We start from the raw sequence: 15,250 nt of genomic DNA, 5'->3' as shown, positions 1-15,250 counted from the left end.
GAATTTTCCATGTACACGTACAAATAGATAGTTGTATTGTAGGGTATAAGAGGTTACGCTTACATTATTTTCTATTGCAAGGATAGATCATGTTTCAGGCTGGAGTCCATCATTGACCCCGTTCTGTACTCAGACAAACTTCAGACATTGTGCTGGACGATAAAACAAACCATTTTTCTCTGCTTTCCACAGTTTTAGAAAAGCAAATGGGTGAGATGGATTGATTCTGCAGTGCAATCTACTGCATTTGCAATTAAAGTGGTTTCATTTGGCTCGGTGTTACTTGACTTGTGTTGCTGAATCTGGCGTTTAGATGCAATTCAGATTCTCATCTGCTCCACTTGGTGCTTGGACAGACAGAATGGATGAGCTTTTTCTTGTTCGCAGATATTGCTGGAAGAGAAGTAAATAGATATATATTGCCTTCTTGTCGAATTCCAGTGTTCCAGTCCTGTTTCTCTCTCTTATTGAATTCTTGATCCAGGTGAATGTTTCCCATGTCTTCCACACATTATGATCTTTTAGTGAGGCATTGCACCTGGCGATTATACAGCAGCAGCAGCAGCACTTACGAAATGCTAAACAAATTTTTAAGTGGTTTATACTGAGTTCACCCTTTCTTTATTTAATCCATTGTTTTCAGACTTTTGCTGATTGAACAATTTAAGGACAGCATTTAATGTTGTGTCTTAAATTCTCTGACCTCCATTGATTGTTAATATGTAAAAATTAAAATAAAATGTTCTTCTTCCCTCTTTGATTTTCCCCCTCCCCGTTGTTTTTATATTTGGGAAATTGAATTTTTGATATGAACTCTTCTGCTCACAGTCTTATGTTCAGAGTTCTCAATGTATTGTATAAAACCAATTGCTTCTTCTTGTGCTCAAGTTAAAGGCAGACAGATATGGACAGGAATTGGATCTTTTGTCTATTTTCTGAGAGTGGAACAGGCACAACAAGACTCCAATTTACCTTATGCATGAAGGCTGTGTGAAGCATTTCAGACTTGAAATTAGTTTGTCTGATTTTTCTGCATTGCTGGTAGCCACCCATGGAAGGCCTTAGTTCTGGAAAGGTGAGCACTCACACTTAATTTCGGACCCAAACATATTGGACACCAAGGAGCAGGGAAGGTTTCTGATCTGCTCCATTTCTACCTTTGTTCCTGTGTTCACCAACTGAAACCAGTTTATTTTCTAATGCAGATTTTGATGAAAATCTTTTAGTGGAGCCAGGAGAGGCAGGAGTGTGCACTTGTTGCCCCAGCTTTAGACCTCCTCCCTATTCCCTAACTTCCAACTCCTCCCTCCATGTTTCCCATTCCAGTCCAGTTTGAGAGTTTTGACGTTGGTTTCCTGAAGCAAAGCATATTCCAGATATTTGTGCTTCTCAAAAGGGTGCATCCCAACAGGTGCTTGGGGCACCTCCATCAGCAGCTCACACATTTGGAAAGCAAGAGCCTGGTTGCAGGTCAGCTTTGGGTTTCTTGTTTGAGTCACATGCTACTGACACAGTATGGAGACTGGCTCAAGAAAATGGAGCCTGACAAATTTCCACCCCGTTTACCAGCACAATTTAGCTGGACAAAACATTAGTTTTAATTGCGTACAGTCTAAGAAAATTTAATAGGAAGGATATGAAGTCAGAAACATTGTAGTAAATTTGGCAGAAAATATTTAATTTGGAAAATCTATTTGGCATCTTCAGTTGCCCAACATGATTAATGAGGAATTTACAATTAAGTTATGGATGAACATATTGATCCCATCTATCATTTAAACCCATCTGTCTCTCAAACATGGGGTCCCATATTAGTCAATTACTTTAAATCTCTGAGCACTCAGTCTTTGATTGCTCTTGTGGACGTGGGAAACAGTCTTATGATTGGCAATGGAAGAATCCAATCAATTGGTTCATTACTCAATCCTGTTTGTAATCTTGAATTACCTTAATGTCTGACTGATGAATTTTCTTTTAATGACGCAGCCATTAGTAGTACAGTTAAATCTTGTGTGTGTCTTAAACTCTGAACTGCAGGACCCAGATTTAATTCAAGTTAAATGAGGCGTTTTATAATCATGGCATCACCAATTTACCAGCTTAGATTTAAAGGAACAGGATAATCAAAATGTGAATTTATTTTTTAATCTGGGGTGGTGGGGTCTAGGACACACTGCCTGAAATGTTGGTGGAAGCAGAAATTCTCATAGCGTGGTTATAAAGCTACAGCACTTCAATTGCAGAAGTAAGTAACCAAATGGTTATGGACCAAATACTCTGTCGACTAGGCTGAATTTTATCTGAAATTGACCAAGTGTCAGTTTTGTTGTGTTTCATGAAGCGCTTCTCTCTATGAGCTTGAACAAGTTTTCCCTGAAACTCCCCTCATTAACAATGCATCTTGCCTCTAGAATGCTGCACTCATTCCATCTGCCGTCTCATCAGAAGCAGAAGTGCCTACCATTGGCAAGGCCTCCTGGCATTGTTGCCACCATTGTTAAAGTCTAGCTGGGCATCAAAAGCAGCATTGCCAGTTGGGAGTTGCCCTTTACTGTGCAGCTGGTGGGAAGAATAATTTCTCAGGACACTTGCGTTGCACAGCTGACACTTCATTGTAAATGTAGGTGCACACTCAGAAATCTATTTGTGTTTAAGAGCCAAGCTTGGAACTCTGTTTATGGAAGTGCTCCAGTTCCCTCAGTGACCAGGGTTTGAGGTGGGTGAGAGCAAGTGAGGGGAGATGTTGCTGGCGATAATGAAAGAGATGCAACACGTCTTGGTGTGAGATGGATATATAATGAATGTAGGTATCAGAGAGAAGATGGTGGCACTTACACTGGTGGAGTGTATTTAGGGCAGACATAGATAGGTTGTTGATTAGTAAGGGGGTCAAGGGGTACAGGGAGCAGGCTGCAGAATCAGATTGGGAAACATATCAGCCGTGATCGAATGGTCGGGCAAATTAGATGGATTAAATGGCCTAATTCCTCGCCGATACCTTATGGCGTTATGGAATGGAGCAAGTCACTGACCTTGCTGCTACAGTGTTGAGCGTTCCTCCATAAGGCTGAGATTGCAGTGACCCAAGTGGCGACCTCAGTCCAGGCTGGCATGGACTTAATGCTGATCTTGGGAGGAGAGGAAGCTCTGCCTGTGCACCACCCCATCCAACAGGAAACATCAAATGTTGCTGGAAGTTTTATTTTCATTGCAGTTTTCTAAATCATTTAACATCAAGCTTGACAACAGAGTGTGAAATAGTATATAGCTAACTACTGGTGAGGATGTAAGCAGAGGCTTGATTTGTTGTTCTCTGACAAAAAAAGGTTTCCTTTGCGTTCAGCTCAAAAATGCATAATGTATAACAACAGCAATGTTTACTTGCAGCTTTCAGTAACCCTACGTTAAACACCCTGGTTCTCAATCAGTGATGGTTGGAATTGTCAGAAAAATACTTGAATGAAAAGGTCTCCTGGAAACAAGCCTTTTAGCTATTTGGGATGGAATTTTCTTAGTCCCCATGAACAATATGGGTAATGGGAAAATATGGTGAGATTGGGAAAATTATATTCTCGACGTTGAGACAAAACATTTGATTTTACAACCTAGTTTTGAATGGCCACATGAAAATATCATGAGGGAACAGTGAGGGGCCAATTTGCATCTCAGCATTACCTGTTCTTGCCTCATTTATATGCAGTTTGCTACTCTTCCGAGCAGTGGAGAGAAACTAGATGGCAGTAATTGCTGACATGAACAGCAGAGTGACTCCCTAAGATCTCCAGCTTGCTGTTACTCCTTCGTGCCTCCAGCTTGGCAAGCATTGCACAGCATTGCAGGGGGCATTCAATCACCTGCATCCTTCCTCCACAGAGGTTGGCATTGGACAGTGTCCAGCCTCACCACAGCATTGTGGCACCTCTCCAACTTTTAGCATTCTACATCGATACTTTGGAGAGCACCAGCATGTTGCATTGTCACTTTGTGGGCATGGGCGGACTCCCATCTCATAGTTTGGACAAGGTGGCATCCCAGGGTTTTTAGCTTGCTCCCTGAGCGCTCATTGACTTTTCACCTACTTGGATGCTTACAATACATCTGCTTTGCCCCCTCATTCAGAACTCTCTTTACTTCCATCATGCCTTGCCTTTTAACACAGACAAAAAGCCAGGCAGCTCTTGGCAGTCAGTCAAGGGAATCATCTGACATCAGAGTGGCATGGTGGCTCACTGGTTAGACTGCTGCCTCACAGCACAAGAGACCCAGGTTTGATTCTAGCCTCGGACGACTATTTGTGTGGTGCTTTCACATTCTCTTTGTATCTGCGTGAGTTTCCTCCCACATTCCAAAGATGCGCACGTTAAGGGAATTAGCCATGGTAAATTGCCTGTAGTATTCAGGGATATGTAGGTTAGGATGCATTTGTCAGGGGAAATGTAGAGTAATAGGGTAGGGGAATGGATCTGGGTGAGTTGCTCTTTAAAGGGTCGGTGTGGACTTGTTGGGCCAAATGACCTTTTTCCATGCTGTAGGAATTTTGTGATCATTGCAGGGGCTTGGACATGTTCATAGTTAGTTGGACAGCTAGGATGGTCAGGCTAATGGTTCCATATCATTACAGTCTGAGGAGTGAGCCACTGTCAGCCCCATGGTCCAGTGCACAATGTTAGAGGATTATTGGTAATACAATCGAGAGCTTCACAAAGATCAGTCAGAGGACTGGTTATTCATCAGTTGGCGTTGTCTTAAGAGGATGGAACATGGCCAATCCTGAGCAATGAGAAGATGCTATGCTCTAATAGGCATGAGGTTATTTTCCTTGCATCAGTTTGGACATAGTATGGGTCTAAGGAAGGTAGCACCTATAGCTTCGTAGTTACAATCATAGTCGATCAGGTGGGGGGTCAGGGTGTAAAGTAGCAATAGATTAACATTGTGAGATTTTGTATTTCCAATGAGAAGCTGTTTGTGTCATGCATTTGCATTCAAAAGCTGTTCTTTTTCATCTTCTCCCTGTCATTAGTTGTACTGTGAAGGGCTGTCCAAGGCTGGCAGTGAATAACCACATGCTCATGGCAGAAATTCTGGACAGACTCGGCAGTTGTGAGTACTTCCACCATTAGTGAATGCAGGATAGGATGAGAGAGGCACCATAGAACCCTGTGCATCCATAATGAGGTGAACTGTGGAGAATTGCAAGAGACAACTCTCTAAAACCTTGATAAAATTCAGCCATTGGTGCTTATCTTGCATGTGAGCGAACAGTTAATGTCATCCATTCTGTTCCTATATCCCTTCAATCCCATTTTCTAATTTTACAGAGAATGTTGACATAACTTCTACCTCAACAATTGGCCCTAGAAGTGAACTCCACATCTTTACAATTCTCTCTGAATATAGATGTTTCTTCTCTTCTCAGTTCTAAACCTTTTTTTTTGTCTTTAATCTTGGAATCTGAGGCTTTCATTCTTCAAATACTGGCAACAGACTGCAGCTAATGATTCTATCTTCTGTGTCTCATTATTTTTCCTAATTTTAAATGATAATGTATATAAGCCAACAATCTACTCTTCTAAATATCCAATTTTCAAAGCACTACTTGTATTTTGTGGAAAAGCTATGATGTAACCCCTTCATCGCCTCAATATAATTCCTATGGTATAGAATTCAGGACTGCCTACTCGCATAACTATGGTATTATTAATTGTTTTATGTGGGATTCCCATGAATTTTCTTCACATTCTTGTCAACCTGAAGTGATGGCTTTTGTGTTCATGTGCCTATATCCTGGAATGCCTCTCCTTCAAGCCTACTTGTCATATGTAGATGTTTTGGGTGATTCAATGGTGCGTTCTTTGCATATAATACTTTTGCTTTTCTAGAAGTGCATTCTCTTGACTATTTTGTGTTACACATGAATACATTCTAGCTATCTCTGACCTCTGATGGTCAACTTTGTTTTCTCCTCAAACAGTGGGCTTGTCAGAATGTCTTGCTGGCAATATTATTTGCACTTGCATTTACATATCTTCCACGTGGTATTCTTGTGTTAATGGCTCAGTTTAAAATATTTTTATGTGCTTTGCATTAGTTTTTCTTATAAGACAGTGTAGAACTTCTGTGTTCTGCAATTATAGATGGTGACAGTTACGAGACATCTGACGTAAATTGACACGGTGCTGCTATTTTTGCAAAACTTTGTACCTCAGTTTGAGAAACATTCTGCATTGCAGTTGATCTCCTCGCTAATGCTGTGAGCAACATAGGAGGGGAAAAAAGTTTGGAAAATGGCTGTTGATCTGAAAGGGCTAGGGAATGTTGATAAACAATAGGATTATCTTTTAACTTGAGAGAATTTAAGATTCCATTAATGCTGATCAAAGAAAAACAAAGGCTGTCAGGTATTGAGAAATTGTGAAATATTCAGTCTGAAAGGGACTGAATTAAAACTTTTGTCTCATCAGTCTCTTGCATGTAATGTGATACTACTGGGTGAAGTGAAAACAAACCCATCAAATTCATCTTACAACTCCCAATTAAACAATACTGTAAAGCTCTGGTGTATGCTGACAATTAGTTTACCTCATGCATTATTTCTGTTTATTTCTAGGGCCTTGAGTGTAACCTTGGTTTTCCAGTCTAAGCATCAAAAGTACTTGAGAATAGGCCTGGCAGTCCCACTTCTTGGAAATGTTGCTACACTTAGAAAAATGGTGGCCGATGAAGGGAACATAACACCAGATCAGGTACAAATAAGATCTGAGCATGATGTAGTGAATTATTGCCTTAATTATGTTAATCCTTTTATTATGCTGCATTAATCTATTTTAATATACCTCTGTGAATAGAATTTCACGTGCGGAATCTCAATTACTACATCAGATAATTAAATCTTACTTTCACACATAAGCCAACCACAGATCATCTCAGATTATAGCTGTGATGTTATTGCAATTGTCTTGCCGTATAGAAAGCAAAATGTTGGAATTGGGGTGGCATGTTCAGCCGCACTGTTGTCACTGAGCTGTGGGAACAAAGCCCAGTTACACTTCACTGCCCCTGTTCAGCCACGTCATTGTGAAAAATGGATGAACAGAGGAGCTGGAAACCCTTACAATGAAGGACAAAATATCAATAGGAGAAAAAGTCTTGCTGGATTGCTAATGAATGGCTTGGGAGTAAATTATTACTTCACTTGGCTGCAAATGATGGACGTCCTAGCAATCAAGAAGAAGCTTGGAGCTAAGGAACTCCAGCAGTGATATCTTCTCGCGTTGATGGCTGACTGCTGGACATTGGAGATTATGGGTTAAGGAGATTGTGCCAAAGAAAGTTCAGCAAGTTGCTGTAATGCAACCTGCAGTATGCACTGCAGACATGGTATAATGCTGGTGCAGAGTGTTAACATTTAGACTGGCGTGGGTGTGGTATGGATCAAGTGAACTGCATTGTCTTAGGTGGTGTAAAGCCTCTTGCCTGTTGTTGCAGCTGCCCTCACCCAGACAAGTAAAAAGTGTTCTGTCACTTCTGAATTGCTGTCCTCATTGATTTCCAGTTTGCTGAAGTTCAAATGGCAACGTGATGCCAACAGAACTTACTTTCCTCTGATATTCCATTTTCACATCAATGTTTGTATTAAGGTCTAAAACTGGGCGAACTGAACCTGAACCTGAACATTCGTGGTTCAGGCAGACTGTTGATGAGTAGGGGGTGATGTTAATAACAGAATTGCTGATTTCTTGCAACATTTTACTAGTGGGGAATTAACAAAAAATGCAAAGAAAGCATGTTTATTGCTAGTTTTTGAGTTACACATTTGCCACAACTTGCATTCATATAGCAGCATTAACAGTATAAGATATTCAAGGCAAAACTCTGGAATGCTGATCACAAAAGAGAGTTGTCTGAGGACTGCATAAGGAGATTTTAAGAAAAGTGTCCAAAAGCTTGATCGAAGAAATAAGTTTTAAAGAGAATTGTGGAGGATGAGAGAGAGACATAAAAGATTAGAAGGAAATTCCAGACTTGAAATCCCAAGCAGTTTAAGGCACAGCTAACAATGTGGAAAGTTTAAAAACAGGGGCATCTTAAATGGTGCTACTAATACTCCCTTTCCACAATGCTGCCATCTTTTATGATGTCCTGTTGTTTTTACAGCATTTGAAGAGTTTTCTCTGCTTCCTTTACATTGTTATGCTGTTTTTTTTTAATCTATATGTGACACAGCAATTTGATATCAGGATAGCCAAATTTTTTAAGAGCATTCCAATAATAGCCCAATAAAATTCCCTGAACAGTGATGTTTTACTGAGGGACAACAGGTAACAATGGCTATGGGAAAATTTCTTGAAGTATAAATGGGTGTCATTGAAAGAGAAAGGAAGAATATCTGAGATATGAAAGAATGGAATAGAGAAGTAGATAAATTACTGGCTAGATCTCATTGTTTATCACTCTGAGTGGGAAGGATGAAGAGTTATGTATCAGATTTGCTGTTCTGTTTTGTGCAAGTGAGTTTTCTGTTGCACAGTGATACAGATAATCAGAATGAATGACAGAAAGCAAGGTGTAATGGTTTGATAATCATTGTTTAAAAAAAGCATTTGACTCTTCATATTCTGTGGTTCAAAAACCATACATCTTCTATTGGTCCTGATTGCCATATTAGAGAAGTATTTATGGAATGTGGGGGAATTAACATTGTACATAATCTCTGCTCATGAATGAGAAGGAATACAACTATGGTAATGTCAAATGATATTAATATCTGCTGAAGGACCCCTACACACATATGTATATATGAAATATGAGAACTTGGCCACTCAGCCCTTGAAACCTGCTCTGCTATAAGATCATGGCTGATATGTGTGCTCCAAATTCCACATTCATGTCTATCCATTATTAACATTTGATTCTTTTGCCAAACAAGAATCTTCAGCCTTGAACCCCTACCTGAAAAGTATTCAGTAATCCCCACCTTCACTGTTTTCTGAGTCAGACAGCAGCATTCCCTCTGATTTTCTTAGCAGCTGCATGGGCCTTCAAGGCCTGTGAGAGGCAGTGACTCCAGAACCGGGAGTCAATACTGTCACCAGCATGCTGTGCAGAGCATTGGAGTGACTGTGCACATAGGGAGCTCAGAGAGATGTTGGCAGAGAGTTCCAAAGTTGCACAACCTTTGTGTCTGTCCTAAAAGGGTGGCCTGTAATTTTAAAGCAGTCCCAGTTCTGGGCTCATCAACAAGAGTAAGCATAGAGTCATAGAGGTATGCAGCATGGTAATAGGCCCTTCGGCCTACCTCGTCCATGCCTACCATGTTTCCTTAACTGAACTACTCCCGTTTGCCTGCATTTGGCCCAAATCACTCTAATACCCGTCAGGTCCCTTTTAATTCTTTTCCCTACCCCTCACCTTAAACCTATGCCCTCTAGTTTTGGACTCACTTACCCTGGTGAAAAGACTTTGGCTATTCACCTTATCCTTGCCTTGCCCCTCATGATTTTATAAACCCCTGTAACGTCACCCCTCAGCCTTGTATGCTCCAGGGGAGAAACATCCTAGCCTTTCCTTATAACTCAAACACTCCAGTCTCAGTAACATCCTTGCCAATCTTTTTTGCACCCTTTCCAGTTAAATAATTCTTCCTCTAGCAGGGTGACCACAAATGTATGCAGTACTCCAAATGTGGCCCTACCAGTGTCCTGTACAGTTGTAACACCTCATCCTAACGCCTGTACTCAATGTTCTGACTGATGAAGGCAATCAATCTAAGGCATAACTTAAATTCCTCCACTCTCTGCCAAAGACCAGGTCGGCACGGATTTGGATTTATTTAATGAGAATATGTAGTTTGAGCTCTTAGTTCTTGGAATACCAAAGTGTTTCATTTGTTCTTGAACAGGATTCTCCAGAGAATAGGTGATCCTTTCCATGTCCACCTTATCAAGACCATTAAGAAGCTTGCACCCTTCTTAACCCCTCACTCTTCAAACCTCGAATGAAATCTCGCCCAGCCTGTCCATTGTTTCCTCAGAAAATAATCCTCTTTCTCTGCATCAATAAAACTCCTCTGAACCATCTCCAATGCATTTATATTTCTTCCTTCAGTAAGGAAATCAAAACTATATACAGTATTTGGGATGTGGTCTCCGACTCTTACGATTGAAATATTACATCCCTACTTTTATATTGAATTACTGTATTCTCATAATAATGGATAACATTCCGTTGGCTTTTTTAAATCACTTGTACCCACATACTAACTTTTTGTGACTCATAAACTAGAGATCTAGATTTCTCTGCACCTCAGAATTCTCTAGTCATTCACTCTTTATATCATACTCTTTATTCGTTCATTCCTCCAAAGTGAGCAATTTTACTTTTTCCCAGGTTATACTCCACTTGTCAGATTTTTGCAAACTCTCTTAAACTATCTATTTGGGTCTGCATCCTTATTATGACATCTTCATAACATAGTTTCCTACTTATTTTTGTGTCGTTTCCAAAGTTAGCAACCATGTGCCTCATCTTAGAATCTACTGCCTTGGGACCCTCCAACCACACAGCATCAATGTCAATTTCACCAGTGTCCTCATCTCCCCATCCCCCACCTCATCCCAGATCCAACACTCCAACTTGGCACCATCTTCTTGAACTGTCCTACCTGTCCATCTTGCTTCCCACCTATCTGCTCCACTCTCCCTTTCCACCTATCATCATCAATCGCAACCTGTATATACCTACCACCTTCCCAGCTGCCTTCCCCCCCCTCCAGCCCCACCCCCACCCTCCTATTTATCTCTCAGCTCCACCCACCCCATTCTTGAAGGAGGGCTTATGCCTGAAACATTGATTCTCCTGCTCCTCGGATTCTGCCTGACCCGCTGTTCTTTTCCAGCGCCACACTTTTCAACTAAGATATAGAATCCATCAAGTCCATAACGACCTTCCGAACCGCATCTGATCCAGACGCACATCCCCCCCATCCTATCCATGAAGCCCTGCATTTCGATGTTTAAGCCTGCACACCCCTAGACACTATGGGCAATTTAGCATGATCAATCTACCTAATCTGCACATATTTGTGTGTGGGTAGAATTGAGGGACTGCAAAGGTAAAACAAACACAGTTGGAGTTATGTACAGACCTCCAAACAGTAGTCTGGAGCTGGGGCACCATGAGATAGAAAAGATATGTAGGAAAGCCAAAAGGTTACAGTGATCATGGGGGATTTCAATATGTGGGTGGACTGGGAAGATCAGATTGGTAGTGAATTGCAAGGAAAGGAGTTTGTGGAATGTCAAGAGATGGCTTTTTGGAGGAGCTTGTGGTGGAGCCCACTAGGGAACAGGCAATACTGACTTTAGCATTGTGCAATGAGGCAGACTTGATAAGGGAGCTTAAAGTGAAGGAACCCTCTGCCATTTGAGAGGGAGAAGATAGAATCAGAGGTAACAGTATTACAGCTGAATAAAAGCAACTGGAGAGGCATGAGGGAGGAGCTGAGTAGAATTGACTGGCAGAGGAGCCTAGCAGGAAAGACAGTGGAATAGCAATGGCAGGAGTTTCTGGGAGTAATTCAGGAGACACAGCAGAGATTCATCCCGAGGAAAAAGACAATGGGTACAGGGATGTTGAGCAAACCATGGCTGACTAGTGAAGTCAGGGATAGCATAAAAGCAAAAGAGAAAGTATATAATGTGGCAAAGGGCAGTGGGAAACCAGAGGATTGGGCAACTTACAAAGAACAACAAAGGACAACAAAAATAGAGATAAGGAGGGAGAGGATTAAATATGAGGATAAGCTAGCCAGTAATATAAAGGAAGGCTGTAAGAGTTTCTTTAGATATATAAAGGGCAAAAGAGAGGCAGAAGTGGACAATCGGCCACTGGAAAATGATGCTGGAGAGATAGTATTGAGGAACAAGGAAATGGCTGAGGAACTGAATAATTACTTTGCATTGGTCTTCACGGTGGAAGACATGAGTAATTTTCCAAAAATGCAAGAGAGCGAAGGAGCAGAGCTGACTATGGTGCCCATCACCAAGGAGAAGGTGCTAGAAAAACTGAATGGCCTGAAGGTGGACCAGATTGACTACACCCCAGAGTTCTAAGGGAGATAGCAGAAGAGATAGTGGAGGCATTAGTGATCTTTAGGAATTTGCTAGAGTCAAGCAGAGTCCCAGAGGACTTAAAAATCAATAATGTGACACCCCTTTTTTAAAAGGGAGTGAGTCAAAGACAGAAAATTACAGATCAGTTAGTCTAATTTTAGTTGTAGGTAAGTTCCTGGAATCCATTGTGAAGGATGGGATTTCTGACTTGGAAGTATAAAGTCAGCTTGGTTTCATCAAGGGGAGGTTGACAGGTTGGGAGAGTGGACAAAGAAGTGGCAGATGGAGTACAATATGGGAAGGTGTGAGGTAGGAAGAATAGAGGCATGGACTATTTTCTAAATGGGCAGAAAATTCAGAAGTCTGAACTGCAAAGACACTTTTGAGTTCTGGTCCAGGATTCTCTCAAGGGGCAGCACGGTGGCTCAGTGATTAGCACTGCTGCTTCACAGTGCCGGGCCCTGGGTCAATTCCCGCCTTGGGCAACTGTCTGTGTGGAGCTTGCACATTCTCCCTGTGTCTACGTGGGTTTCCTCCGGGTGCTCGGGTTTCCTCCCACAGTCCAAAGATGTGCAGGTCAGGTGAATTGGCCATTCTAAATTGCCCATAGTGTTAGGTGCATTAGTCAGGGGTAAATGTAGGGGAATGGGTCTGGATGGGTTGCTCTTTGTAGGGTTGTTGTGGACTTGATGGGCTGAAGGGCCTGTTTCTACACTGTAGGGAATCTAATCTAATCTAAACTTGCAGGTTGAGTCATTAGTTAGGAAGACAAATGCAATTATGGCATTTATTTTGAGAGGACTTGAATATAAAAGCAGGGATGTACTTCTGAGGCTCTTTAAGGCTATGGTCAGACCACATTTGGAGTATTGAGCACAATCTTTGACTCTGTATCTCCGAGAGGGTGGACTGGTCCTGGAGTATGTTCAGAGAAGCTTCACGAGAATGGTCCCAGGAATGAAAAGGTTAGCACATGAAGAACGTTTGAGATCTCTGGGTCTATACATAATGGAGTTTAGAAGGTTGAGGGGGGGATCTAATTGAAACTTACAGAATATTGAATGGCCTGGACAGAGTGGATGTTGCGAAGATGTTTCTATTGGTAGGAGAGACTAGGACCTGAGGGTATAGCTATCGAGTAAAGGGAAGACTTTTTAGAACGGAAGTAAGGAGAAACATCTTCAGCCAGAGAGTGGTGAGTCTATGGAATTCATTGCCACAGAAGCTTTGGAGGCCAGGTCATTGAGCGTATTTAAGACTGAGATAAATAGGTTCTTGAGTATCAAGGGTTTCAGGGAGAAAGCGGGAGAATGGGGACAAGAACTGTGGGCGGCACGGTGGCATAGTGGGTTAGCACTGCTGCCTCGCAGCGCCAGAGACCCGGGTTCAATTCCCGCCTCAGACGACTGACTGTGTGGAGTTTGCACGTTCTCCCCGTGTCTGCGTGGGTTTCCTCTGGGTGCTCCGGTTTCCTCCCACAGTCCAAAGATGTGCAGGTCAGGTGAATTGGCCATGCTAAATTGCCCGTAGTGTTAGGTAAGGGGTAAATGTAGGGGTATGGGTGGGTTACGCTTCGGCGGGTCGGTGTGGACTTGTTGGGCCGAAGGGCCTGTTTCCACACTGTAAAGTAATCTAATCTAATCTAATCTAATCTAATCAGGTGTGATTGAATGGCAGAGCAGACTCTATGGGATGCGTAGCCTCATTTCTGCTCCTATGATTTATGGTCTTTGGGCTGTGGGAGGAAACCCACAGAGACACAGGGAGAAAGTGCAAATTCCACACAGACGGTTGTCCGAGGGTGGAATCGAGCTGAGGTGTCTGGTGTGGTAAAGCAACAATGCTAATCACTGAGCTACCATACCGTCCTAGGTTATTGATATAATTTGTAAAAGGTTGAGGAATCGGCACAGACCCAAATGGGTTCCCACTTTCCACATTCTGCCAATCTGAAAAATATTCATTTATATATCCTCTCTGTTTCCTGCCAGCCAGCCAGCTAATCCTCTATCCATGCTGGCAAGTTACCATGTGTACCTTGAGCTTTCACTTTGCAAATTAACCTTTTTGTGGAACCCTGTCAAATGGCTTGTGGGCTGCCAAGTATAGTACTTCAGCATTTATTCACAGAGCATGTTGCTGCTTCAAAGAATTCCAAAAAAAAATATTTAAACATGATTTTCCTTTCAAAAAAACCATGCTGATTCCTCCCCATTACCTTGAGTTTTTCCAAGTGTCCAGTTCTAATCTCAATAATCTCAATGGTCAATTCTAGGGCCACAACAGGTGTCAGGCTAACTAGCCTATAGTTTCTTGTATACTGTCTCCCTCCCTTCTTGAATAAAGGGGTATTATTTGTTACTTTTCAGTTCAATGGAATCGTTCTAGAATCTAACAAATTTAGTGAAATTAACACAGATGCATCTTAAACCCCTAGGAATAGGTCTGTCAGGACCCAGAGATTTATCAGCCTGTAACTTCACTAGTTAGCTCGGTGCTTTCTTGGTGATTATAATTTCACCAAATGCCTCCTCTTCTTTTTAACCTCCTAAATTATAGACAGAACTGTAATTATTCTCATATCCTCTATTGTGAAGACAGAAGAAAACTACTTATTCATTGCATCTGCCATTTCTTTATTAACTTGCCACTCTCGCACTCTAGGTGACCAATCAGAACATTATCATTGATGCCAAATGTTCAGAAACTAGCACATTATAAATGATGTCACCCTTCCCCAACAAATTCAAGGAAGACATTTACTGCTTTAAAAAATGCTCTTCAAACCATATTGAATGATCTTTATTATCTTTCTAGATCATTTTGACGGAGCTTTACACAAATGGATTTGAACGTTCCTTCTCTGATGAGGAAGACTTGAATGTAATTGGTGAAGGTGACTGTGTTTATGCGTTTCAGGCTCCATTTGTCCGAGACAACTGTGGTGGTACAACTCGACAGTCAGGTGTGTGCTGTAATCAGATTTACTGAACACAGGATGCTCTTCTAGGTTCTATTTTATTTATGTTTAGTGTGTCATGGTAAAAGTAGGGCATAATCTCTCACACACATTATGAAATAAAAAAGTGACTAAGGATTTAATCAACAGTTTATGTAGGTTGACCTTTTTACCTGTT

The 15,250-nt window shown here is 41.6% G+C and overlaps 1 protein-coding gene across 1 annotated transcript in view; it reads left to right on the top strand.

Annotated features, from left to right (window-relative positions):
* The window catches only part of usp43a (ubiquitin specific peptidase 43a), a 471,198-nt gene that overhangs the window by 299,028 nt on the left and 156,920 nt on the right, over positions 1-15,250 (top strand). Inside the window, exons 5-6 of the mRNA XM_043714590.2 lie at positions 6,611-6,746; positions 14,931-15,078. Coding sequence (XP_043570525.2) covers positions 6,611-6,746; positions 14,931-15,078 — 284 coding nt within the window. The remainder of the gene's footprint in view (positions 1-6,610; positions 6,747-14,930; positions 15,079-15,250) is intronic.

Source organism: Chiloscyllium plagiosum, unplaced genomic scaffold, assembly GCF_037043375.1.
Source record: "Chiloscyllium plagiosum isolate Xiang-an unplaced genomic scaffold, Cpla_swu_hap1 HiC_scaffold_25, whole genome shotgun sequence".
Lineage (NCBI taxonomy): Eukaryota > Metazoa > Chordata > Chondrichthyes > Orectolobiformes > Hemiscylliidae > Chiloscyllium > Chiloscyllium plagiosum.
The sequence above is the reverse complement of the archived record's forward strand: the minus strand, read 5'-3'. Positions and strand labels throughout refer to the sequence as shown.